Source organism: Monodelphis domestica, chromosome 1 (assembly GCF_027887165.1).
Source record: "Monodelphis domestica isolate mMonDom1 chromosome 1, mMonDom1.pri, whole genome shotgun sequence".
Lineage (NCBI taxonomy): Eukaryota > Metazoa > Chordata > Mammalia > Didelphimorphia > Didelphidae > Monodelphis > Monodelphis domestica.
In genome coordinates, this window is record NC_077227.1 from 650,255,100 (window position 1) to 650,281,833 (window position 26,734).

At 36.6% G+C, this 26,734-nt stretch overlaps 1 protein-coding gene across 4 annotated transcripts in view; it reads right to left on the minus strand.

The window, feature by feature from the left end:
* ACYP2 (acylphosphatase 2) overlaps positions 1–26,734 on the minus strand; it is a 217,501-nt gene that overhangs the window by 98,627 nt on the left and 92,140 nt on the right. For 2 of the 4 annotated variants that reach the window (XM_056814016.1, XM_056814017.1), the window contains exon 5: positions 1,542–1,637. The exons of the other annotated variants lie outside the window; for them this stretch is intronic. In XM_056814016.1, coding sequence (XP_056669994.1) covers positions 1,542–1,637 — 96 coding nt within the window. The remainder of the gene's footprint in view (positions 1–1,541; positions 1,638–26,734) is intronic. 4 annotated transcript variants of the gene reach the window in all.

Here is a 26,734-nt window from a genome sequence, read left to right on the forward strand (position 1 = left end):
AGGGCCTGGCCTCAAATCTGACTTTGCACACTTCCTAGCTGTTGTAACAGTGGCCAAGTCACTTAATCCCAGATGCCTAGCCCTTACTGCCCTTCTGCTTCAGAACAGATTCTTAGAGTTGATTCTAAGACAGAAGGTAAACGTTTTTTAAAAAATTAAAAGAGGAAATGGTAGCAATAAGGAGAAAAAGGAGGAAATATATATTAAAAGACATTATAAGGTTAGATTGGATAGGAGTTAGCAACTGACATTTCAGGGAGTGAAGTTAAGAGAAGTGAGGATGGCTTCACAGTTCTTAGAGTCACTTAAAGAGGATATCGTCAACATAAATAGGAAAGGCAAAAGAAGGGTGGGTTTTGAGGAAAAGGTAAATTAAACATAGGAAAGATGTCCCTAAGATATTCAGGCAGAAATATCTAGTAGAAAGTCTAAGATGTGAACCTGATAGCATTCAGCAGTGGAGATCATTTGGAATTGATATAGTTGAAGGTCTGATGAGTGTGTCAGGAGGGAGAGTAGGGAGAGAAAGAAAAAAAGGCCAAGGATAGGACCTGATGGAAAGTTTACAATTAAGGACTGGAGAGACAGTTTAAAGGAGATATAGTATCAGTCAGAGCATTGGCAGAACCTGAAAAAAATAGTCAGTAGTGCTCACTGCATGAATTCTATGCAATTACAAAAGCACAGACCATTTAGAAATATTTCCTAGTTTCTCCCTCCCTATCCCATCATTCAAATAATAATTAGTGGGGTGGGGGGTAGTGTTTGTATGTAGCACAACTATGTCCAATCCCCTAGAATTAGGGCTTTTCTGCTGTGCTACCTGCTTGGGTAACCATGGATAGAAAAGTCAAATGGCAATCATCTTTAGTTCAGCTGTGATAACACAACTTTACAACTCTGGTGGCTTAGATATCCCCCTAGAGTTTCTTAGTCATATGAGCTCAGTGTTTCCATCAGAGCCATAAGGAATAGCGTCAACTATCCCACATCAGATGCTTACATTTTGGCTCCAAATTTGTTCTTCAATTTCCTAGCAGGTATTTCTTTTAAAAAGTTTGGTCCTCTATGAACTACACAAATATGGTGCTGCTACCTCTGTACCAGTTAATGTGTACATCTGCTTCATTTTTGTCTTTAGTCTGTTAAGTGCCAGTGTCTCTCCAATTCTCATTACAACCAATAAAATGGCACAACAAATATCTTTTCTTTCAGGCATGATCCCTTTGAGACCTTCCTGAAAAAAGCAAAACAGGTCACAGTCATTGGGAAAGGATTGCTGATCTATGGTAACCTAGCAAAAACTGTGAGTGCTTGTAAGATTAAAAACTTTATTGGCCAGAGGAGTTTAGTCCCTTCAGTAAAACTCCTCTGACTTGGAATATAGATCCTTTCCAAGTAACTTAACACACCAAATTAATACAAATCTTATATAATATGAAATGTTATCATGACATGAAGTACATGGGTTTCTGTCTTATTTTTGGACATTGAATTCATATATCTGTTCATAAATATTCCAGAAAAGAAATTTGAGTCACCGTTCTGATATATAAGATGTGGCTTGGTGCCCACTGAAGGATATCTGCACATGTATGCAACAGTATGGATACAGTCTATGTCGGTGACACTGTAACCTAAAAAAAAAAAAAAGAATTATGCTGACAAACCATATTTTAAATGCATAAAGCAATAATCTGACTCTGGGCAATTTGGCTCTTTATACTGATGAACTGCATTGTGACATAATGGGTAGATAACTGGCCTTTGAGGCAAGAATATCTGAGATCAAGTTCAGTCTCTGACATAGACTAGCTATATGATAGATAAATCACTTAACTTGGGCAATAGGATTTTTTACAGAAAACATAGTTGGAGAAAGTACTGGTCTTGGTGTTAAGAAGATCTGACCTGAAATCTGGTTTCATACACTACTTGTGTGAACCTGGAGAAGTCACATTATTAACCTCTCTCAGCTTCAGCTTCTTCATTGGTAAAACAGCAACTAGACTGTAAGGGGTAAATTTAGGGGTTTTTGACTAATATATTATACTAATGGTTGCTGGGGATTAATTCAAATCCCAATAAAAATACTCATCAGTTTGGGAATTTTATGGTGGTTTAATTAATATAGAGGGAAGGAATTAAGAAGAAGAGAGAGAGAAAGGGGTATAATATTTCCCTGGCCTAGCCTAAGCCAAAGGAAGTTCAGAGAACTCAGCCATGAGGCTTCCTCAGAAGATTTAATCTAGCTCGGCTTCCAGCCACGAGGCCTCCTCCAAGATGAGGAGCCTCCTAGGAGGACAGCGTTTTAGGAAAGGTAAAGGTAAAAAAGAAAATCGGCCTAAACTCTGAGAGAGTTCAGGGAAGACACCTCACCTGACCCACACTATTGAACTTCTCCTAGTCACCGCACCGAGGACTCTCACTGCCAAACCCAGAAAAGAACTGCCAGCATGCCAAGATGCCAAGATGCCCAGCATGCCACACTGATGCTGAACCCAACATCTCTGAGAGAGAGACCCAGAGCTCAATGCCTCCGCCACAAAAGATACTGGCAAGTGGAAGTGACACGAATATATAGACTTTTTTTACATCACTTCCTGCATCTCACATGTGCCGATGGTCACTTAAGCTTGACTTAGGACAGTCCAGGGGATCTGTCAGTTGTTTCTTATTTGTCATTTGCTAGCACATGTCTGTCATAGGCCATCCTCCTCAACACTTAATCCTTAAGTAGGGGTGTATTGTAATATTGGGAAAGGAAAAGGAGGATTGAAAAATGGGGAAGTTTGGGAGGTTTGTATTAGGGTATAGAGGAGTTGAGAGGAATATTGCTCGGTGAAACAAAGGAGAGAGATGCCCCCTGCTGAGAGAAAGCAGCAGGAGTCCAATAAGGTCTGTTTGTCTTGGAATGACTGAACTGAAGTTCAGCTCCCTCTATGCCCATAAAAGATAGCCCACTTATCTGACTGCGAATTCAAATAATATATATAAAGTTTAATAACCGGTTGGGATAGGAGTTTTTTCCTTAGCTTCAGAGTTGAGGCCAGGCCCCGAGGCTGGCAGAGGGTTCTTCCACTCCCATCTACTCTATATCAGTCCTGCTTTGTCTAATTTAGAATCTTAGCAGTAGACAGAAAGCAAACAAGAACAGTTCTAATCTTCAGAAGCCTGTGTCTTCGGGCTGAACAAAGTAGAGGCACACCACACCAGACTGGGTTGAACAAGCACCTCTCTCCTCCAACATCAGGAAGGAAGTCCACACCCGACAGGAAGGAAGTGCTAGTTACAAGACCCAACTGCCACTCCTGGCAGGAAGGAAGTGCTAGTCACAAGACCCAACTGCCACTCCCAGTTGCCCCTTCCCCCACCAACTGTTAGTCTAGTTTCCTTTCCACAATCATCCCCATTTTTTGTTGTGACCTTCCCAAGGTCACTTATTTATATGATAGTTACGAATTTACTAAATCTACTCTAAGGATTCTTTGCAGGAAAGTTTGGGCAAGGGTAGTTTTGGGTTTTACAATGAATTCAGTACAATACATGTTGAACAAAACTATTACAAAAAAATTGAATCTTAGTGCTAACACTACTTACTCTACATTAACTAAAACTAATACATTATTTAGAGAAATTATTTACATATAATACAACAATACACATTGTTCCACATCATGATGTCAGTCAACTAGAAAAATCTATTGATCTTTCTATTTGCCTAAGACTAACTATATACATATTTATATTTTGCATAAATACTATTTCAGACACTTGTTTATGTAAATAAGGTCTCTCAATATGTCAGTGATTTTGGTGTTTTGTGTCTAATAGTGTTGTGTTGATTTAATACTTATCAAGTTTCTTCAGATTTCCACTTCTCATGTTGACTGATGGATCTCTTCTTTCTTCCATGTTATGTAGTGATACATGCTATTTCCCTAATATGTGAAATTACTTTTGTTTTATTATTTCAACACACTCAGTCTTACACAAAAGTCTCGTATTTAATCTGTCCTCTTTTTATATAAACAAATTTACAAAGTTCAAAGTCTTAGCTGTCCATTTTAGCTTTTTTGGGGTGTGTTTCATTTCTCTAGTAGTGGTAGTCTCTCGGTGACCGAGAATGACAATGGTCTTTGTGCATTATGATCTATTGATGTACCCTCATGTGGCTTTGAAGTCCAAAGACTGAGGTGCAAAGTTTGTGGCATATGGGGCATGGGACTCCAGTTTTTACAGGAGGTGCGGTTGTGGCCTGGTGTTGGTGTTCACGCGCAGCGGCAAGACGTCGACGTCGTTCATCTTCAAAGGTGGTGGCGGCATGGTTAATGTGGGTACACCAGCTGCTTCTGACAGAGGCAGAAAGTTCTAGTTACTTTGGTGTAATGCCATCCCACTTCAAGTTTGACTTTAGCTGATCCTTGTATCTTTTCTTTGGTTGGCGTTGTTTCCTGAGTCCAGCTGACAGTTCACCATAGAATGCCTGTCTTGGTATTTGCTGGGGGTCCATGCGGATGACGTGTCCATCGTAGCTGGGTTTGGAGGACCATGACTTCGATGCTGGTGGAGTTGGCTCTGTCAAGGACTTCCTGGTTGGTGATTCGGTCCTGCCATTGGATCCTCATGATTGACCAGAGAGAGCATTGGTGGAATTGCTCCAGCTGCTTCATGTGCTTCCAGTACAGTGTCCATGTCTCACAACCGTACAGGAGCAAGCTGAGGACCACTGTGTTATACACTTTGAGCTTCGTCGCAGGGCTTACACCGCTGTGTTAGAGGACTTTGGAGCGCAGCCGCCCGAGTGCCTGGCTGGCCTTTTGGATCCTGGCATTGATCTCATGGTCTAGGGACCCGTCGTGGGCGATGGTGCTGCCCAGGTACTTGAAAGTGTTGACATTAGAAACCGTCGACTGTAATGCACAGCTGGTTAGTTGGCCTCCCTGGTGCGGGTTGGAACAGCACCTCTGTTTTGCTGAGGCTGATAGTCAGGCCAAACAGTTTTGTTGCAGTGGAGTACCTGTCCACAATGGTTTGAAGATGATTTTCTTGGTGGGCCATGAGAGCACAGTCATCTGAGAAGAGAGCTTCCAGGATCGAAGGTCGAATAGTGAGCCATCCAGTCAGTATATGATGTAGACGCCCAGGTCTAGATACATCACAACATGTCGTAATACTTGGATGAATAGTACCAGAGCGAGGACACAGCCTTGTTTCATGCCATTGGAGATGTTGAAGCGATCGGAAGTCTCTCCACCAGATAGGACTTCCCCTGTCATGTCGACATGAAAGAGCTGGATCAGTTTGACGAATTTTGCTGGGCAACCGAGCTTGCTGAGGATCATCCACAATGCATCCCTGTTCACTGTGTCGAACGCCTTTGTCAGGTCTATGAAGACAATGTAGAGACTCAGGTTCTGCTCAAGGCATTTTTCCTGCATTTGCCTCACCGTGAAGACCATGTCGATGGTGCTGCGATCTGGTCGGAAGCCACATTGTGATTTAGGCAGGTTCTGCTCTGAAACAGATGACAAGAGTCTGTTGAGTATAACACGGGCGAGGATCTTTCCGGCAGTGAAGAGTAGTGAGATGTCTCTGTAGTTGTCACAGGCTGCTCGTGAGCCTTTGTTATTGTATAGGGCTACAATGGAGGCATCTCTGAGTTCTAGGGGCATGTCTTCCTCTTCCCATATGCTGGTCAGCACTATGTGGAATTCCTGGTGCACCTTTCGATTTAAGGCCTTGTACACCTCGGTTGGGATCCCGTCTTTACCAGGTGCCTTGCCTGCACTCATTTGTTTAATGGCTTTTTGGACTTCCTCTATTGAAGGAGGGACATCAAGTTGTTCAATGGTGCAGTTTTGGGGGATCTGGTCAAGGGAGCTTTGGTCGACTGAAGAGGGTCAGTTGAGAAGCTGACTGGAGTGTTCTTTCCACCTGTTGCTGATGCCTTTTTATCTTTTATGAGAGTGTCACCGTCAGAGGATAGCAAGGGAGTGGTGGTGGGTTTTAATGGCCCATAGACAGTCTTAAGGGCACTGAAAAATTGTTTGTAGTTTTTCATATCAGCAAAGTGCTGGATTTCTTCTGCCTTTTTTTCCCAACATCGGTCTTGCATCTTCCTGATCTCACACTGCGCTGTGGCTTGGAGAGACTTGAATCTATCCTTTTTAGGAGCAGAGTTTGGGTTATTTTGCCACTCCAAAAAGGCTTTGTTCTTTTTTCTCAATAGGTCTTCAATAGCAGTGTTGTTCTCATTGAACCAGTCCTGGTAGTTGTGTTGTTTGGGGCCTAGGACTGCCTTTGATGTTTCCTTCACTGCGTCTCTGAACTGGTTCCATTTCTCGGTTGAGCTTCCAGTGAGTGGCCCCTTGGCAGACAGCTTGTCGTCCAGGCAGGACTGAAATGTTTGCAAATAAGATGGATCTCTAAGATGACTCACGTTGTAAAATGCGTGAACTGTCTGGGTGCGTTTTGGATGGCGAGGCACAATGCGCATTTGGAGAGTCTCTCTAACCAATTGGTGGTCTGTCCAGCATTCAGCTCCTCTCATGGCTCTGGTGATCTGTACATCCTAGATGTCTCGCTGGCGTATAATGATGTAGTCAATGAGATGCCACTGTTTTGATCACGGGTACTTCCATGTTGTTTTATATTTGTTCGCCATTCTGAACACAGTGTTTGTGATGGTGAGTTCGAACTCTGAGCATTTGCTGAGTAGCGGTAGGCCGCTGTTTTTCATTTTGCCCACGCCGTGTTTGCCGAGCACTCCTTTCCATCTTTCATGGTCCTGGCCAACACGGGCGTTGAAGTCTCCCAGTAGTTTCAGCTTGTCATTTGTGAGCACTGAGTGCAGGACGGCACTCAGGTCAGAGTAGAACTGCTCGATGGTCTCCTCTGTGCTTGTCAGTGTTGGGGCATATGCACTGATGACTGTGGCATACAGGTCTTTCCTGAGAGGTAAATGGATCTTCATGAGCCTCTCGCTGATGCCCACAGGCAAGTCTGGCAGCTGTTTGAGCAAACTGGTCTTGATAGCCAGGCCAACACCGTGGATTTTGTCTTCATTTGAGGCTCTACCTTTACAGAAGAAGGTGTATGCAGTGGTGGGTTCACTAAGTGATCCCTCTTCTGGTAAGCGTTTTCACTTAATGCTGCGATGTCGATGTTATATGGCACCAGTTCTTTACCGATTAGAGCTGTTCTCTAGTAGCTATTAAACAAATTTACAAAGTTCAAAGTCTTAGCTGTCCCTTTCAGCTTTTCCTCTTTGTTTCTTGTCTCTAGCATATTTTCTTGATGCTTTTCCTCTGGGCTGGTTTAAAATCTTTTCCTCTGGGATGCTTTTCCTCTGGGTTGCTTTTCCTCTGGGCTGGAAAGTTGTCTCGAACATTATGTGTCGCTATTATTTCTTTGTGGTGTACTTTTTATGTTAATCAGTTTTTGTTTTCATTTCTCAGCACTATCTTTCATCTAATTATCTTCTATGTCTGTTACAGTGGTGTAGAATTTTTTCCTGGTTTTACATGGGAACAATGAAACCATGAGTCTTTCCCTGCAACTTTTATAGCTGTTGGGGTAGTAAGCAATACTTCATGTGGTCCAGTCCATTTTATGACTGTAGCCAATTTTCTATTGAAAGTTTTTAAGTATATTATGTCTCCTGGTTTGATATTGTGCAAACTGTAATCCAGGGGTACTATTTGATGTATCAAGCCCATTTCATGCAACTCTGCCATTCTTGTCTGTAAAGCTTGTATATATTTTGTTTATTGACAGTCTCCACCTATCATTGCCACGTAAGTTGGTTTATACATCCTTCCTTGACAAATTGCACGTCCATCTCAAATGGAGAGATGTGTAAATCTCCACTGGGTCGTGTTCTAAGATGGAAGGCAGAATGTTTGTCCATTTTTGGTGTTTCTGCACAAAATTTTCCTATCAATGTTTTAATGTCTTTATTTAATCTCTCCACTTGCCCTGAACTTTGGGGATGATATGGTGTGTGGTATGTAGCTCGTATTCCTAGATTTTTATAAATTTCATTTAATATTGACTGAATAAAGTGACTTCCACAGTCTGAGTCCAATTTTGAGGGAATCCCAAGTTTCCTTTCCACGGTATATATTCCTGATTGCTAGACTAAGCAGGGTAGAGTAAATCTAAAATTCACAATATCAAGTATTATTGTAAGGATTTAAATAAAATACTATTCATAAAATGCTTTGCAAACCTCAAAGTAAATAAACAAATGCTATCAACCTCTGAATGTCTCTAAGTAAAAGTAAAAGACTCTAAGTTGGGGCAGCTGGGTGGCTCAGTAGATTGAGAGCAGCCTAGAGAAGGGAGGTCCTGGGTTCAAATCTAGCCTCAGACAAGTCATAGCTATGTGACCCTGGGCAAGTCACCTAATCCTCATTGCCTCACCCTTTCCACTATTCTGCCTTGGAACCAATACACAATATTGATTCCAAGATGGAAGGTAAGGGTTTAAAAAAAAAAAGACTCTAAGTTACAGATTAGCTGCTAAACTATATCAATGGAAGGAACTTTCACAATTGAAGTTCTCCACAGTCATAAGCACGGAACCCCATCTCAAATGTGATATTCATACAATAACTTTTACAAAAATATCTTTATGAATTTTCATAAACTAGCACAAGAATATCATACTATATATAATCAAAGTCATTTGAATCTATGTAAGTACTAATTTCCTAGGTAAATACTTCATCGTGTTCAATATTCCAAATAAATAGTTAAAATTAAATGTCTATCAATGGAGTCTATGCAAGTCACTTAAATGCTAAGATACAGCTTAATTGAAACTAATAAAAATATTTTAATGAAATGATATTTCATTTTACTATACAATATCATAAATAGCCTGAAATACTGTTGATAAGGCTATCTCTACAAAGAACAATAATATATGTAATAATAAATATTGAGTCATGCCTTCTACTTACTCTGAATAGCTAGCTGCATCTTCTTAATTCCATAATAAAAAGACATTATTTAAATTGATATATTTTGTTTTGCCATAACTTTCAACAAATATCCACACAATTTTCCTTAAAAGTATATTCCTTGAAGGGGGTGGAGCAAAACTCCATAACAGCTGGTAGTATACTGAAATGTTCTTTTTTGACAAACATATTTTCATTCATTTTTTGTCAAAACAGCAGAGGGACACTTTACGTATCTTTGATTCATTTAAGGGAGAAGAATTTCAGAAGCTACCCACTGAAGTTTCTAAGATGTATAGTCTTATGGTTCTATAATATTCCCAATCCTCCTAAGGGGATGAGATTGATGAACTTGATCAATTTTTACAATATCAGTATTCTATCTACTGTCCCAAAGACTTTTAAAAAATCTTACACAATTAAAAAAATAATTTTAGTCTTATTGATAAAAGTACTTTTTTTTTTATTCATCTCATCTGTAACAGGCAGAAACATTTTAGTGCATCTACTATTTTTACTATTTACTATATTAACACAGGCTGATAAATCTCTCTGACAAATTGTATTTGAACTTTTCATTTTCTTAAATAGTCAGGTTTTGTTTTCCTCCTATTGATGTTGAGTATTTTTGTTTTTGTTTTGTTTTGTTTTTGAAGGAGGTGATCCTCTATCAGATGGTTGTTTTCAATTTTTTCTATTTGATTTCTTTTTTTTTTAATCCTTACCTTTCATCTAAGAATCATATTGTGTATTGGTTCCAAGGCAGAAGAGTAGTTGTGGTTAAGCAATGGGAGTTAAGCATCAGTCAAGAAGTCAAGCCAAATTTGAACCCAGTATCTGCCATCTCTAGGTTTGGCTCTCAATCCACTGAGCCACCTAGCTGTCCCTTCTATTAGGTTTCAATATTATTTTGGATAATAATAACAGCTAGCATTCATATAGCTCTTTAAGTTTTGCAAAACACTTTACAAAAATTATCTTATTTGATCCTCACAAGAGAAGTCGATACTATCATCATCCTAATTTTACAGATGAGGACTGAGACTGAGGGAGGCAGAATGACTCAGACTTTCTCTGAGTCACATAGCTAGTAAGGATCTGAGGCTTGTTTTGAACTCAGGTGTTCCTGACTTCAGGGCCACCATCCCACCTAACTCCCTTCTATAGGTCCAAGCCTGATACCATTTAACATTCTCTATATTTTATTTTTAAAAATCTTGCTTTGGCTTCATCCTTAGGTGTTCTTACTAAGCTTTATAAGTTTTTTCTTTGCTTATGAAGTTCATATCTTAGAAACTTCTACTGTTTTCTTGTTTAATATTTTCTTCTACTTATATAAATAGTAGCAGCAGTCTTTTCTTTCCTTTATTTTTTAAATTAAAAAATTTTTTTAAATTTTAAAATAGTTTTCCATGTTTACATAATTTATTTTCTTTCTCTCCCCACTCCTGGATCCAATAAGCACTTCCGCTGGGTTATACAAATATCATATACCTATTTCCATATTATTCATTTTTGCAATAAAGCAGTCTTTTAAAACCAAAACCCCAAATTACATATCCATATAAACAAATAAGTGATTTGGTTTTTTTTCTGTGTTTCTGCTCCTACAGTTCTTTTTCTCAATGTAGATAGCATTCTTTCTCATAAATCCTTTGGTACCATTTTGTATAAACAAAGTCCATTACATTGGATTGTTCTACAATGTTTCACTTTTCTGTGTACAATGTTCTCTTGGTTCTATTCATTTTACTCTACATCAGTTCCTGGAGGTTCTTCCAGTTCATATTGAAATCTTCCAGTTCATTTTTCCTTTCAGCACAATAGTCTTCCATCACCATCATATACCACAATTTATTTAGCCATTCCCTAATTGAGGGACACCCCTTCACTTTCCAATTTTTTGCTACCACAAAAATCGTAGCTGAATATTTTTGTACAAACATTTTTCATTATTATCTCTTTAGGGTACTGCCTATTCGTGTCCCTTGACCATTTGTCATTTGGGGAATGGCTTGATTTTTTGGTACAATTGACTTAGCTCCTTATAAATTTGAGAAGCAATCTTTTATTTCAACCACTTAATTGAATATCATGGGATCATTTATTTGGCTGAACAACCTTCTGTCTCAAACAGAAACCATACCTAAATTATTCCTCAGTGATCATCAGCCTTCCAAGAAAGAAGACTAATGAATCTCAATGATGTGGGTATTCCCTTCGATAATACAAATCATAATCTATGCACACATTTTATGCTGTGGACTCATTCATATCCTCTTGTAAATTTTCTATGAGGAGGTCCACCAAAAAAATAGATCCCTCTTTTAAGTCTCTTGATATTTCACAAGTACCACAGTAGTAAGCAGGCATCCTTGAGCTCACTATATAATATTTCAATTTCCTTTTTTGGTCATGTATCGCTCTAATATTATCCTTTATGCCAGGTCTCCAATGCAATTCTTAGTAGTATAATGTTACCTGAAACAGATTCCAGGCTCTTTGGATTTCACTATGGTAAATGATTTACATTAATGTTTGCTAAAGTCTATTTTTTAATTCATTTTCAATTTTTTGCATTAAAACATATATATTAGTCAGACTATAGTTGCTATAACTGCATCATGTTTTTCATCATGTTAACCACACTAATCATGCTATTTCTATTGCGACCCTACAGAAATTATTCTAGAAAAATTAAACAGAAATAATTCTAGAGAAATTAAACAAACATCTTGCCTTGATTATCACCCTCCCATAGATTTGCAATGTTGTTTCAATCAAGTGAGATCCCAGGCCATTGATACATGTTTATTTCCATCTTTTGAGTTACTTTTTTGACTTTTTTATGTATAACATGGCTATTTTAAATTTTGTGGATTTTAAGAATCATTGTTATTACAAGGAAATGTAAAAAATTTGTAGCTCTTTAATAATTTATTTATATATATATATAAATAAATAAAGTATAAATAATACTTTAATGATTTTCAATATTATAGTTGTTGCTGGTGTGCTGAAGTTCTTCAAGTTATCAGTCAAGCCTCCAAAAAATAAAGCAATGAAATGCATGTATATGGCATGAAATCCATCCCATTACTTACAAAAAATATATATTACCTTAAGGTTTTTTTTCAAAATACTTCATTGGATACATTCATACGTTATTTGATACAACTCTGAGGGAGGTACTAAAATTATCTGTTTTAGAGGAAAAGAAAAAGAAATAGGGAAAGATTAAGTGATTTGCCCAGGATCACAGAGTTGTAAATGTCTGAGGCAGGATGTGAATTCAGTTCTTCCTGACCCTAAGCCTGGTGGTCTTGTCCACTATACTACATTATGTAGCTGCGTAGAAAAGCTTGCCCAGGTGGAAGAGGCCAAGGAGTCTGCTCCAACAATAATGGAAGTGTACTACTCTCTGATTCAGAACATGCAATTCAGAGTATGAGCAGGCAATCTGATTGTTTCCAGTTCCCATGCTACATAAAGAAAAGAAACTTTTCAGCTGGCTACTAAAGTGGAACTGAGAATGAATTTTAAAGGAATTAATTGGCTGTGGCATTTTCCCTTTCTTGCCCAGCTGGAATCTGACCTAGAAAGACAAGTTGTGGTGGGTCTCCAGGTAGGGAAGGGTGTCCAGCTCTCTCTCCCCAAGAATTAGCCACTTGAAAGTACCTGGCCCTGCTGTAGTTGAGATAGATCATTCTCAGTCACAGACATACAAATAACTAAACAACAAAAAACAAACATTTATTAAGTACTTACTAAATCCCAAGCACAGGTCTTGTCTCTAAGAGTTAAAATATAAAAGTAAGCTAGTTCCTTTCCTAAAGGAACGTATATGGTTCTTAGATTCACAGCATATAAGACTTGAAAGAGACCTGAGTAGCCATCCAGGTCTATCTAATCACCATTATAATACACCTAATATGTGGTATGTTTTCATATATGTCCTTTAAATGGCTTTTATCTTTATGTTAATTATTTTTTACCTCTCTCCAAAATTAACACTTCCTTGGGTTAAAAAAATCAGGCAAAAATATTTGTTGCAAAAACCTTGTTTGACTGCCTACATTCTGCTAGAGAAATGCCCTACTATTTTGCTTGAAAAAGGAGATGTCTCATTTTCTCTACTGGTTTTTCATTTACTCAGTTTAACTTCTCTTTACTGATTTAAAAAACAAAAATTTCTGTAGTCGTATATATTCTCTTTGCTTCTGCTTGTTTCACCCAATATCAATTCATATAAGCCTTAATGCACAATACCATTTCTATATTTTCACATAAGTTTTTCCCCAGCCATTTTACATTTGATGGACCACCCACTTTGTTTCTGATTCTTTATTATGACAAAAAGTTACAATATTGATATTTTCGTATTTATTGGATCTCTATTTCATTCTTTTATTTTCTTGGGATATAATCTCAATAGAGGGATTGCTGAGTTTAAAGAGTTTGGGCAATTTAGTCACTTTTCTTGCTAATTACTAATTGAATTTAGAATGGCAAAACCACTTCATAGTTTGCCACAGTGAGTCTTTCTTCTCAAAAACGCTCCAACAATGAATAATTGTTCCCATCTTTTCTCTTCTTTGCTAATTTTCATTGATTGAGGAGAAAACAGTTATTTTCATTTGTATTTCTCTTACTATTAGTGATTTGAAAGCATACTTTCAAATTATTATTTATAATTTGCAAATACTTTGAAAACTGTTCCTATTCTTTGATCACATCTGCCAAAAAATGGCTTTGTGTTTTCTTTTGGGGCCAAATTCCTATATATTTTAGATATAATACTTTATCAGTGACATTTGATATACATGTTTTCCCCTCTGCTTTCCTTCTAATTCTGTCCTTAGTTATTTTATTTATAAGCTTTTTAAATCTTTCCTAGTCAAAATTATCAATTTTATCTTTAAAACTTCTCCAGCCTTTATATGGCTAAGAATTCATCAACTCCTCAAGCCAAAGCTGTGAAAGTTGAACCAAGTCTCTATTGGTTCAAATAATGACTCCTCTAAAGTGTTTGCATGCATTTGAATTCATACTATTCAAAGTTAAAATTATGTAAAAGTATTATAATTGGTTCTAGCCTAATGTTAACATGCCATGTAAATTCAAATAATTCTACCACTATAGGGATTCATTATTCATATCAAGCTGGACTTGACTGGCCTTGATCATTTCTGCTCATTTTTTGTTTGTTTTTCATGGTATGACTTTTTATCATCAGGTTTTATATCCTTTTTGAGTTTATGGGCATATGGTGTAAACTGCTGACATGATCTCATTTCTTCTAAATATTTTTCCAGTTTTCAAACAGTTTTTGGCAGAAAAGGAGTCCTTCCCCCAGTAACTTATGTTCTTGGTTTTGTCAAACACAGGACTAATTTTTTTATTACTTCTGTTTCTTGCTTATTTATAATCACTGCCATATCTTATTCCACCTGAAAGTTGCGGGGTGGAGAGGAGAGAAAATACAACGTATTCACAAATAAGTAAATGTAGGATATATGCAAAATAAATAAAATAGTGGAAGTGGTACTAATAATTGAGGGAATCAGGAAACACCAGGAAGTGGTCCTTGGGCAGAGATTTAAAGAGAGTTATAGATTCCAAGAAACAAGAGTAAAGAAGGAAATCATTTCAGGTATAGAGTAATGGACTGAAAATGGCACTAATACCCAAAGGAGACATGCATACACGCACCTCCCTCCTCTCTACTTTATAGCAAGTCAGCACATTAATGGAACATATTGACAGAGAGAACACAGACAGCAAAGGGCAGACAGTCAGAGAAGTCAGATTACCACAGCAGTATGGCCTCGATGCAGCAATAGCCTCATAAACCTCTTCCCTGCCTCCTCATCCTGTGGCTTTCTGAAATTTCTCTTTTCTTTTATGTGTTTTTAGTTCCATTTTCTAATACACAAACTGTGGATAAAAATACAATAAGCATACAGAGAAAATAAGGTAAGATTTTCTGGAGAGTGTACACTACCTATGACAACTTATCTAAAAAATTGCTTCTTTAAACAAATGTAATTCAACTGAATTCCAAATGGGGTTTAATTTTCATAATACTTCCAAGATATCTCTATTTGATCTTTAAATATAATGACGATGAACTGAGAGATCTCTGTAAAAAACCAGGGAATATGATTGTGCAGTAAGGTATATATGAATTGATGCACAGTGAAATAAGCAGGAATAAAAGTACTGAACTGGTAAAGGGGTAACTTTAATGTGGTTTCTCTGGCAAAATGTAGTTGAATCATTCTGCAATGGTACATCTCACCGTAACCTTCCAGGCCCCTAATCCTCATAGCTGCATCTCCTTATTCCATATCTATAAATGGAGTCCCACCTTTTGACTCTTTGATCAGCTTTTCCAGCTCTTTTTCCAACAGCAGGGGAATATAAGAAGTCTTGTGTTGGTAGAAGTTTACCACATGGCTGTGCAAAGAGTCAGTCTTGTAGCTGGTTTGTTTCACATGGAGATGAATACCCCATTCTCTGGAAATAGGTTACCTCCCTTGCACCATGGTCATCCCGTGGCTGGGTTCCTGCCTTGTCTCCTTGTTCCTAATGACTGGGCTCCTTGTTTTGTGGGCCAGGCTTCCCAGAGTATGAGTATCCTTTGTTATATCCTGTCCCAAACAGTGGTTTTCAGGGCTCCTAAACCTGTCTCTCTTTGAGTGAGTATCTGACACCAGCTAACAGAGTTCTGTGATGCTGAACACCTGTCCCAAATCCAGATTTGGCAGAAGATAATCACAGGGGAAATAAGAGTTTGAATCATAATCCCAATCAGAGGGATTTAGAAAATGGAAAAACATAGTCCAAGCTGAAAAATTAAACACAAGGGAGTTAATCACAGTGCAGTTGGGAAGTAGTTTCTCATTTTACCAAGTGATCAATATGCATGCCCAATATTTCACTTGCAGGTTATTCTTTTGGGTTACTACCACCCCTAAAGCAGGTGGCCTTTGATGAGTGCTTAAAAAATCGTGGCACTCAAGTGTAATGGAGTATTATGGGCAATAAAACATAATGCACATGAAAAATTCAAAGAAGTGTAAGAAGACATATAAATGGCAACAGAATGAAGTGAAACCAACAAAACAATATGCAAGATGACTGCAACAGTGTAAATAGAGAGAACAAAAATAATTTGAATTTCATGCAATTATAATGACTCAGCTCCAGAGAAGAGTTGAGAAAATGCCTCTCTCCATTCTTTGAAGAGATCGGATATGGGTATTTGAGTGTGTCTAGTTTTGCTGAATTACATATTTTTTCTTTTAAAAATATTTGTTATAAGATCTGGCTACCTGGGTAGGAGAGAAGAGAAGGAAAAATTGGGAAATGAAGGTAATGTAAAAAAATAAAAGATACCAATTTTTAAAAATATTCCCACTACTTTCTACTTGTTTTTTTTTTATAAACTGCCTTAGATCCTAGACAGATATTTTCCATATATGAACTAATTAATACTTAAAAAAAACAATAATTATTTACATTAATGTAGTACTTTGTAGCTGTGAAGCATAGACACAAGCACTGTACTCCTTATAAGCTGTGTGACAATGGGCAAATCAATCAACCTTTCTGGGCCAAAGTTTCAAAATGAGGATAATAATACATACACTATCTACCTCACTGGATTATTGTGAAGAAAATGTTTAGTAGACCTTAGAATAAACAATGGTAATCTATTATTATTATTATGACATTTTCTCATGTGAACCTCACAAATGTCAGCTAAATGAAATAGAACAAGAATTTACTACTTCAGTTTTGGGGAGCAGCTGAGGCTCAGTTAAGTGATTTTTCCCCAAGATCACACAGATGGTTAAGTAGGGGAACGGGACCATAGACCTAAGCCTCTGCTGCCACATATTGTGGTTGTTTCACTTCTATCGCTCTACCTCAACAGAGCAGCATAGCTCTTTGTATTTCACATTATTCTATAAACTGGGAGAGGAAATAGTGATATAACCAATTTGTATGGATTTGTTCTTAAAATGAATCATGTTTATGCCACCAATTTTAAAACACATGAATTACGTGTTATCTCACTTTTAGAAAGTAATTCCATGAGGACAGTTTTATGCACTAGTACTAATCCTGACAAGCAAACAGATGGGGCTGGCATCATCATATATTTTATGGATGGAACAACAGACTTACTCAAAATCACACAAGGAAACACTGGTCTGGAACCTAGGTTCATGAATTCACGGCATTAAGTTATGAAGCATTATTTCCCTTGATAAAAATAAAAACTAACAACAAATTCTGTTAAAAAATGAAATTTCCATTTTACTCAAGCTCATTTGACCTTTCATTTGAAAATACCTTTGCAGAAAAGGTCTTAAAAGCAAAGGCATTGCTCAGACTATTTAACTACACAGTCACATACACACAAGGCCAAGCTCATGAATTGGCTCTAAATGTGCCTTGAACATTTCCTTTACATTTCAAAAGGCTTCCTTAGAGCTGATATTGCTTAGTGCAAGGCCTAGAAAACTACAGTTTGGTTTTCCTTTCTATATTTTAATTCAGAAGTCATCTTAATACCCTGGTTACTCGTTACTGATACACGGTGATGATTCATAGTGAGCCACAAGAGAAGGGAAATAGAAAGTGCCAAATCTGGACATAGGGATGAACGTTAAGTCTAAAAGGACACTGTGTTCCCCTCTCAGAGCTAAAGTCTATCACCTCTTCTGGTGTTTACTTCACCTTTCTTTGGTTTCACTTGGGGATTGATTGCCTGAACGAATCTTGTGACCTGCTGCACATGAATACTCCGCTGTTGCCTTTTAGAGGTAGAAGAGCAGAGAAATCTATTCACCAACAAACGATTTGAAATTAACACTTGTTTTTAATTAGAAATGGCTAAGCTCTTTTGCTCACATCAACACTTACTATAAATTCTTTGTCCTTCCTGACCTGCCCTTTTGGCCCTTCCTACAGTCAAGAACAACAGATAGCCTGTTGGGGAAAATTGCAGTGACCCACAAGCAAATAAATTCCAATTACGATATCTTTGAAAGGCTACTCCGGATTTATTGGGGAATCAGTATTTACTGACTTTGGGGTTCAAATTCAATTCAATAAACATTTATTAGATAAGGGGGATACAAAAATAAAAGCCATTTTCCCAAGGAACTTATCACCTGGAGGGATACAACATGAAAACAGAAAAGTAAATATGAGATCATTGGAGGAGGAAGAGATTGAGAACTGAGCTTTCTTTCCCATAGGAGGTGGCTCTTAAACTGGGCCTTGAAGAAAAAATCGAATTATGAGAAGGGAAGATGAGGAGGGGGTGCATTCCTGTCATGAGAGTACAGAGATGCAAGAGATGGAATGTCCAGTTTGAGAATGGCTAATCATCCAATTTGGCTAGAATGTAGTGTTCCTAGAGAGGAACAACGTGAAATGGGGCTGGAAAAGTAGACTGGAGCCAAATGTGGATGGTCTTAAATGTTTTTGCTTGAATTTATCTTATGGGATTAGCTGCTGCTGCACAAGGAATGTCAGTACAAGAGAAGTGTTTTAGGAATACTGGTGCCACTGAAGTATTTCTGCAGCAAAGGAGAGCAAATCACATGCCAGATGTTTATGAGGACTTCATTTTCTCATGGGTGTCTGTAATTTTAGTAAGTTTCTCCTCCCCATTCCCCAAAGCAAACACTTAAATAATTTAATGGCCTTTATAGTCATCAGCAGCTGCCACAACAGTGATATATATGTGATGGAGAAAAATAATTAATTCTACTTGTACATTGTCACATTTGTGTTATCTGTAGTGGGGGTTTCGGGTTTTTTGTTTTGCTTTATCCAGGGTTGGCATCCTTCTACACTTCAACATTCTCTTACTCTGCCTTTTCCTACCACCTTGCTACTAGCTCCTTAAGAAATAAAACCTCATTTTACTGTTAGCTTAACCAGAACATAATTAGGAAGGAAATCTGCTATAAGAAAGTCATATAAAATGTTCCAAGGTCAAATAAAGTATCTTTTAATTATTGGTATGCCCACTTTGGGTCACTGTAAGTGTTTCCTCATTCACACAGATGATAGAAAATTGATTTTATTATTTCATATTACCAATTATTTTCTTTATCTTTTTAAAAATTCTAATCTTCCATTTTAAAATCAATACTAAGATTTGGTTCAAAAGCAGAAGACCAGTAAGGACTAGACAACTGGGGTTAAGTGACTTGCCTAGGGTCACATAGCTAGAAAGTGTCAGAGGACAGATTTGAACCCATCTCTAGGCCTGGCTCTCTATTTAATGAGCCATCTAGCTGCTCCTAGAATCAATTATTTTCTCTAAAAACTTCCACACTCGGACTTATTTCAACAATTTTCTTGTTATAATAAAATGAAAATTTACATTTATTTAGCCCAAGGTTTAGGGAGTATTTTCCTCACAAGAACTCTGGTATAACAACTGTTAACAACTCCTCTTTTGGTTCTTTATGGGGCTCGGGAACATTAAGTGACTTGATCATGACCATACAGTCAGTAAGCTTCAGAACCAGGGCTGGAAATTGGTTCTAACTCCAGATCCTCAGAAGCAGATTCAGTATACCGCTAAACCAACAAGTGCCAAATACAAAAAGCAAATTAATAGTGAGTGGGAACTTGCTAAAACCTACACAGACGAACACAACAGCGGTCATTTACTTAGGCCTTCAGATCACTCAGACAGTAAGGTGGCAGCATGGATTGAGTGCTAGACTTGAAGAAAGGAAGACTTGAGTTTGAATCGTGCTTCAGACACTTAGTACTTCTGAGACCCGTGGCAAGTCATTTAACCTTGCTCAGGCTCAGTTTCCTCATTTGCAAAATGAGGATAATAATAATGCCTATATGTGTTGCGATGATCAAATGAGACAGCATATGTAAATGTTTTGCAAACTTAGATGTGTTTTAGAAACCCATCTTATTCTTATTATTCTCTCAAAAATACTATGACAAAGCACACTCTGGTAACTTAGATACATATAGGTAGTTCTATAGAATGTAGGTAGCCTAAAGTCTCTTTTACTCAACATCAATATCAAAAAGAGAGCCCATATCATTCCATTTTTAACCCAAGTAACCCACTTAGTATTTTCATTTTCCCTTTGACTTAACCATAAATTGAAAATATGATGACATCAAAAAAACCACCATAATTGGGGCGCTGGGGAGCTCAGTGGAGTGAGAGCCAGGCCTTAGAGAGGGGAGATTATAGGCTCAAATCTGGCCTCAGACATTCCCTAGTTGTGTGACCCTGGGCAAGTCACTTGAACCCTATTGCCTAGCCCTTACCACTCTTCTGCCTTGGGATCATTACAAAGTATAGATTCCAAAACAGAAGGTAAGGGTTTAAAAACAAACAAACAAACAAACAAACAAACACACTATAATCACATGTAAGAGATATCCAAGGTCATAGATTATATAGGAATAGGGCAGCTAGGTGGCTCAGTGAATAGAGAGCATGGCATAGAAATAGGAGGTTCTGGGTTCAATATGGCCTCAAATACTTTCATGCTGTATGACCCTAGGCAAGTCATTTAATCCCTATTGCCTAACCCTTACTGCTTGTCTGCTTTGGAACCAATACTTAGTATTATTAAGTCCAAGACAGAAGATAAGGTTAAAAAAATATTTTATAGACATATTTTATACTTGGATGAGTACCCTAATCCACATGATAATAACAATAGCCAACATGTATAGAGTGCCTACTCTGTATCAGGTACTGTGCTAAGGGCTTTACAAACATTATTTCACTTAATATTTACAACAACCCTTGGATGTAGGTGCTATTATTATCCCCATTTCACAGATGAGGAAACTGAGAGAAATAGTCACATAGCTAGTATTTGAGACTGGAACTGAATTCAGGTCTTCTTGACCCAAGGTTTAGTGTTTTATCCACTGAGCCACTTAACTACAAAATCTATGATCTATGAACCATATCAATGTGATACAAACCAGAACTCATTAATGCCTGCCTAACCTATAGGACTTTTGTTCTCCTCTTTCTGCAAATTTGCCATAGAGGAAACCATTAACTGCTTTTTCCTAAATTAATTAAAAACTTTTAAAAATATGATATGAATCAAAATATTCTTTTGTGAGAACAGATTTTTTAAATTCTTCATTTTTTCCTTGAACTTCCTTATTCTGATTGGAAGCATTTAACCAATACATCTAGAACATATTTCTTTGGTTTTCTGCCAACATCAGGACCAGGAAAATGTTGGGCATTTAACAAGGGAATCTGTCCTTAGATTTCTAATACACTGCTAGAGAATCAAGTGACTGAGGGTTACTTGAGTTTATATAAATATCCTAATTTCTGGTTTCATGATTAACTCTATGGGAAGAAATATAAACAAACAAAAATATAAACAAATAAAAACAACATAAAGAAACAGAAAACAAAAAAACTCATGTGACTATCTTTTACAGCAATATGTTTAACCAATCTACTCAAATTGTTAAGAATTATGTACAATAATGAAATACTATTATGCCATAAGAAATAATGAATAAGATGACTTCAGAAAAACCTGGTATGAAAGGAAATTTTTTTATATTAACAATCAAGTATTTGGAGTGCTCCACCCTTTTAACTTAGTCAGGAACTTGTGAATCCTTTTGATAAGAGTTCATACCCTCAGAGGACTAGAGGTGGATCCCACAGACACTGACCCCTGGGCAGTGATGGGCAAATTGAGAGACTTTGATAGGTTACTGGAGGAGGAACCAGAGAGACAGGAAGTAATGTGGAGAAAACTGCTTATAAAAGCCAGCTGAGAGCATTCTGAGATACAACTTCTGCTTCTGTTATGCTGGTGGCTCTTGCTGAGGGAGGACCTCTGCACTGGTGTCTCTGCATTGGATTCTTCTGTGTGGCACTTCTGCATTGGAAGACTTCTGCATTGGTGGATTTTCTGCATTGGAGAACTTCTGCTTTGGAGGCTGAGACTCTCCTGCTCCTCTGGCCCAAGAATGGAAATTTGTAAGGAAGCGAACTAGATTTCTTCAGAGCAGAGTTAGAGTGGTAGGCCAGACAATTCCCCTATCACCTTCCTACATTTCCCTCTTTACTATCTCTACCCTGCTGTAATAAAGCTACTAAAGCTGCTAACAGCCTTGTGACTTAAGAGTTAATTTTACAAATCGTGACCAAAATAATTTTTTTTAAATGCTTATATTTGTCAAACCCATTTTTAATTATTACACTGGAAAGACTTATATGAACTGATGCAGAGTGAATTGAGCAGAACAAGAACATTGTACAAAGTAGCATCAATACTGTAGAATGATAAACTGTGAATAACAATTACCATTAGCAATGCAAGGATTCAAGACAACTAGAAGAAACTAATGATGAAAAATGCTATCCACCACCATAAAAGGAACTGATGGAATCTGAATGCAGATAGAAGAATACTATTTTTTTAAAAGACTTCCAGGAATTGATGCAGAGTGAAAGGAGCAGAACCCAGAGAACATTATACCCGGAGACTGACACACTGTGGTACAATCAAATGTAATGGACTTCTCTACTAGCAGCAATGCAGTGATCCAGGACATTTCTGAAGGATTTACGAGAAAGAGCACTATCCACATCCAGAGAAAGAACTGTGGGAGTAGAAACACAGAAGAAAAGCATGATCGATCACATAGTTTAATATGGATATGATTAGGGTTTTGATGTTAAAAGATGGCTCTATTGCAAATATGAATAACATGGAAATGGGTTTTGGACAATGATACATGTATAGCCCAGTGGAACTGCTTATCAGCTCTGGGAGGGTAGAGCGAAGAGAGAAGGGAATCATGAATCATGTAACTATGAAAAAATATTTTAAATTTTAAAAAATACTGTTTTTCACTTTATTTCCTTCACGAGTATTTTCTTGTGTGTGTGTGACTTGTTCTGTGATATGTGATAAATATGGAAGCGTAGTGCATGATGGCATATGTGTAATGTATATCAATTGCTTATTGCCTCAGGAAGAGAAGATGGTAGGGAGGGAAAGAATTTGGATGGCAAAATGTCAGAACATGGATGTTAAAAATTGTTTATGTATGCAATTGAAAAATATATATAATAAGGTCTTTGGGGAAAAGAATTATTTACAAGAAATAGTGATTACAGTTTTCACTAGGTGTATTTTTCATTCAAGGTTATTTTTAAAAGTTTAATTGTTAAAAAGATCTTAAATTGCGGGAAGAAGGAAGATAACATACTGGGTTTTACTTGGGGGTATCAAACCACTTTTTCTAAGAGATGCATATTACTGATTTTTTTAGTCCCATAAAATATGATGCAAAAATTATATTCATTTTATCTATGTAGAGTTTAATTTATCTATATATTTATGAGTTTGTCTATATTTATTTATTATATTTTTATATATTTATATTATTTATATGTTTATTTATCTATATAAGAGTATATACTATACTCTCTTGCAGTCTGAACCTTTGACCCACAAAAACTCTAAATGCCTAAAAGCATAATGAAGGTGACATCATATTATTTTTAATACATACTATGTACAAACCATTGTTATAACCTAAGGACTCCAATGACTTATTCTTTATTCTTTACAGGCTATAGTCACTAACCAAATGAAATTTTCAACTCATTACTATTGTATTAGACCTTGTGAATTTTTAATGAAGTGAAACCAGAGAGTTTGATCATCTAGACCATATAAAAGCATGAAGTTATCTTTAATGGTTTACTATATATATAACACTGATTTTTAAAAGATTAATTTTGGTGAATGGTAATGGTGAAACTTACTATGAGAATCTGCATTGTGATATTGTTTATCATTTAAGAGGCTGAACTTCTTTCCACTAGGATTATTTTTTTTAAATCTTTATAGTAAGAAATGATCAGTCTTCAGGAGAGATACAGTGATAATGTAGAAAAAAGTCAATTGATAAGTACTAGATGAAATGATTCAGATAGCAGATATTAATATTTTATTATTACAGAAGTTGAAAATTAAAAATATATTTTAAAGTATTCCCAAATAAGCTGTTTTCACTAACTGCTGGGTTTAAAAAATACTTGTTATAAGAGTGGGTAGAAGAAGGGGAAAAGTGCATATTCAGAAATGAATTTTGTGACACAAAAATCAAAAGGCACAAATAAAACCTAAAAAAGAGTATACCAAATTAGTAAAAAAAAAGGCTCTACTCAAAATACTTGTGTTAAAACATTATTATATTTTATATTTCTTACTTTATATATTCTTATGTATAACTATTACTACTATTAACATAAAATTTTAAAGAAAAAATAAAATAATGTAGTTATACGTTTTATAAGATTAATAGTTTTTAAACAACTTTCAGGTGTTATAATTTATATACTTGGGAAAGTTCTAAAAACTTGTTTTAAAGAAACTTTGTGAAATATAGAATGATTGATTTAAAAAGCAAAAAGAAAATATTAGGTCAACATAAGTTCTTTGAAGCCCAAATGTTTTCAATAAACGCAAAACTGTATGTTGAGAAAATAACAGATGGCAAATGCACATTTATCTAAAAGAGCACAATCTGTTTCCAATCTAAAAGGTATCCAGTGGTTGTTTAGAAAAACCATTCAAATTAAAATCCAATAAACTTTAGTATCAATGAGATATCATAATATACAGATGTAACATCCTAAATCACATAGAAGCTTAATTGTTAATAAAAATTCCTTGAAAATATAAAAGATAATATTAAACCAAAAAGAACTTTTATTGCTTAAAAGTTTTTAATTCAGAATCTAAACTAAATAGACTTATTAATAATATTAAATATCTCATTTTAGTTACAGGGGAAAAAGATTACTTTAAGATCCCTTATTTCCTGAGCCAATGAACACAGGAACTTTTTAAATTATATTTTTGTAGGTAGTTATAGCTTAGTTAATTCAAACAACCAAATCTGTCCAATTTTCTTGTATCAGTTCTTCATTCATACTTGCCCTTTCCTTTCTATTTCATTCCAAATAGCATATTCCTCTGCTCAAAAACCTTCAGTGACTCCCTACTGGAAACAGGATACTATATAATCTCCTTAACTTGTTATTTAAGGACCTACACAATTTGATCCCAACCTCTCCAATTTTATCTCTCACTACTTTATATATTTCAGTCAGGCTGGACTCCTCACTATTTCAATATGGCATCTAATTGATTTCTCTCTCCATGCTTCCTGCCCTTGAATAGTCTTCCCACTCTTCCCTGATGACCTAAATCTTCTCCATATTTTACAGCCCAGCTCAAGTCTCTATTCCTCCATGAAATCTTTCGAGGACACTCCAACCCACAGTGATTTCTGCCTCCTCTTGTAGCAATGACTGTCTACACTCCTCATTTGGACTTCATTATACCACGCTTTACACGTTTAATGACTGTTTCCAGTTTTAACACCCTAACTACATTTTAAGTTGTTTAAATATAAGAAATCCTCCTCATGCTCTTTCTCTTTTCCTATTCCCCCTAGCCCAGAGCTTTGCACAAAATAGGCACTCAGTAAATATTGGCTCAATGACTAATAGTTTGAATCATGATTATTGCAAAGTATACATAATTTGGTCTGTGACATAACATGAGTTTGAAGAGTGATGACCAAAAGAAGTACCAGGTTTAGTCCAATAGCACTGGGATGCAATAGTGGCTCAGTTCCTGATCACCTGACATTGGGCTTTTTTAGAAATGATATATAAATGATTATTGTTGTCTTTGAAGCCCCAGTGTCTCACACAGTGTCTGGCACATGGCAGGCCCTGAATGAGTGAAAATTTATTGGTTTTAAACTAAAAATCTAAACATGTTAAAAAAGAATATATTCAGTGAAGTTTTTTTTTTCATTTAAAATAGGTTCATAGGATTCAGAACTGAATGGAGCTTCCAGATTCAATAGTCCAATCTTTCCATTTTATAGAAAAACTCAGGTCCAACACTTATAGTGGCTTGCCCAAGGCCACACAGCCAACATAGAGCAGGGCCAGAATTGGATGTTGATTTTCTGACTCCAAACTCAGTGTCAGCACATTGCTTCCTATAAGTTTGTCCTTATGTTTTCTAGGATTTTTTTCTATTTAGTTTATATTTTTCCTCTCATTTTCAGTAATGAAAAATTGTTTCAATTCTCTTGACTGAATAAGAACCAGAAACATCTATCAAAGCTAGACCCCTCTAGCTACCAATTTCTGATAAAGAAAATAATTTTTATTTAGTAATTTATTTAGTAATTTTATATAATATTTAATAATTTATGATATAATAAATGACATATTTTGAGTAGACCAGGAGAATGTGTGAGGACAGAAGGAGTCAAGTTGCCTTAGCACTGAGCCATCTCTCAGGTGCCACAGAAGACACCAACTTTTCATGTCTCAAAATGGCTTCTGTTTCAGATTAATAAATACCATTTTGTATACCTGCATTTTAACCCAGATATTTCATGAGATAGGGTAGTTAGGTGGCTCAGTGGGTCAGGAAGACAGTTTCCTAAGTTCAAATCTGGCCTCAGACACTTCTTTCCTAGTTATGTGACTCTGGACAAGTCACTTAACCCTGTTTGCCTCAGTTCCTCATCTGTAAAATGGGCTGGAAAAGGAAATGTCAAGTCACACCAGTATCTTTGCCAAGAAAATCCCAAATGAGGTCACAAAGAGTTGGACATGACTAACTGAACATGGTTGAACAACAACAATTTCATGA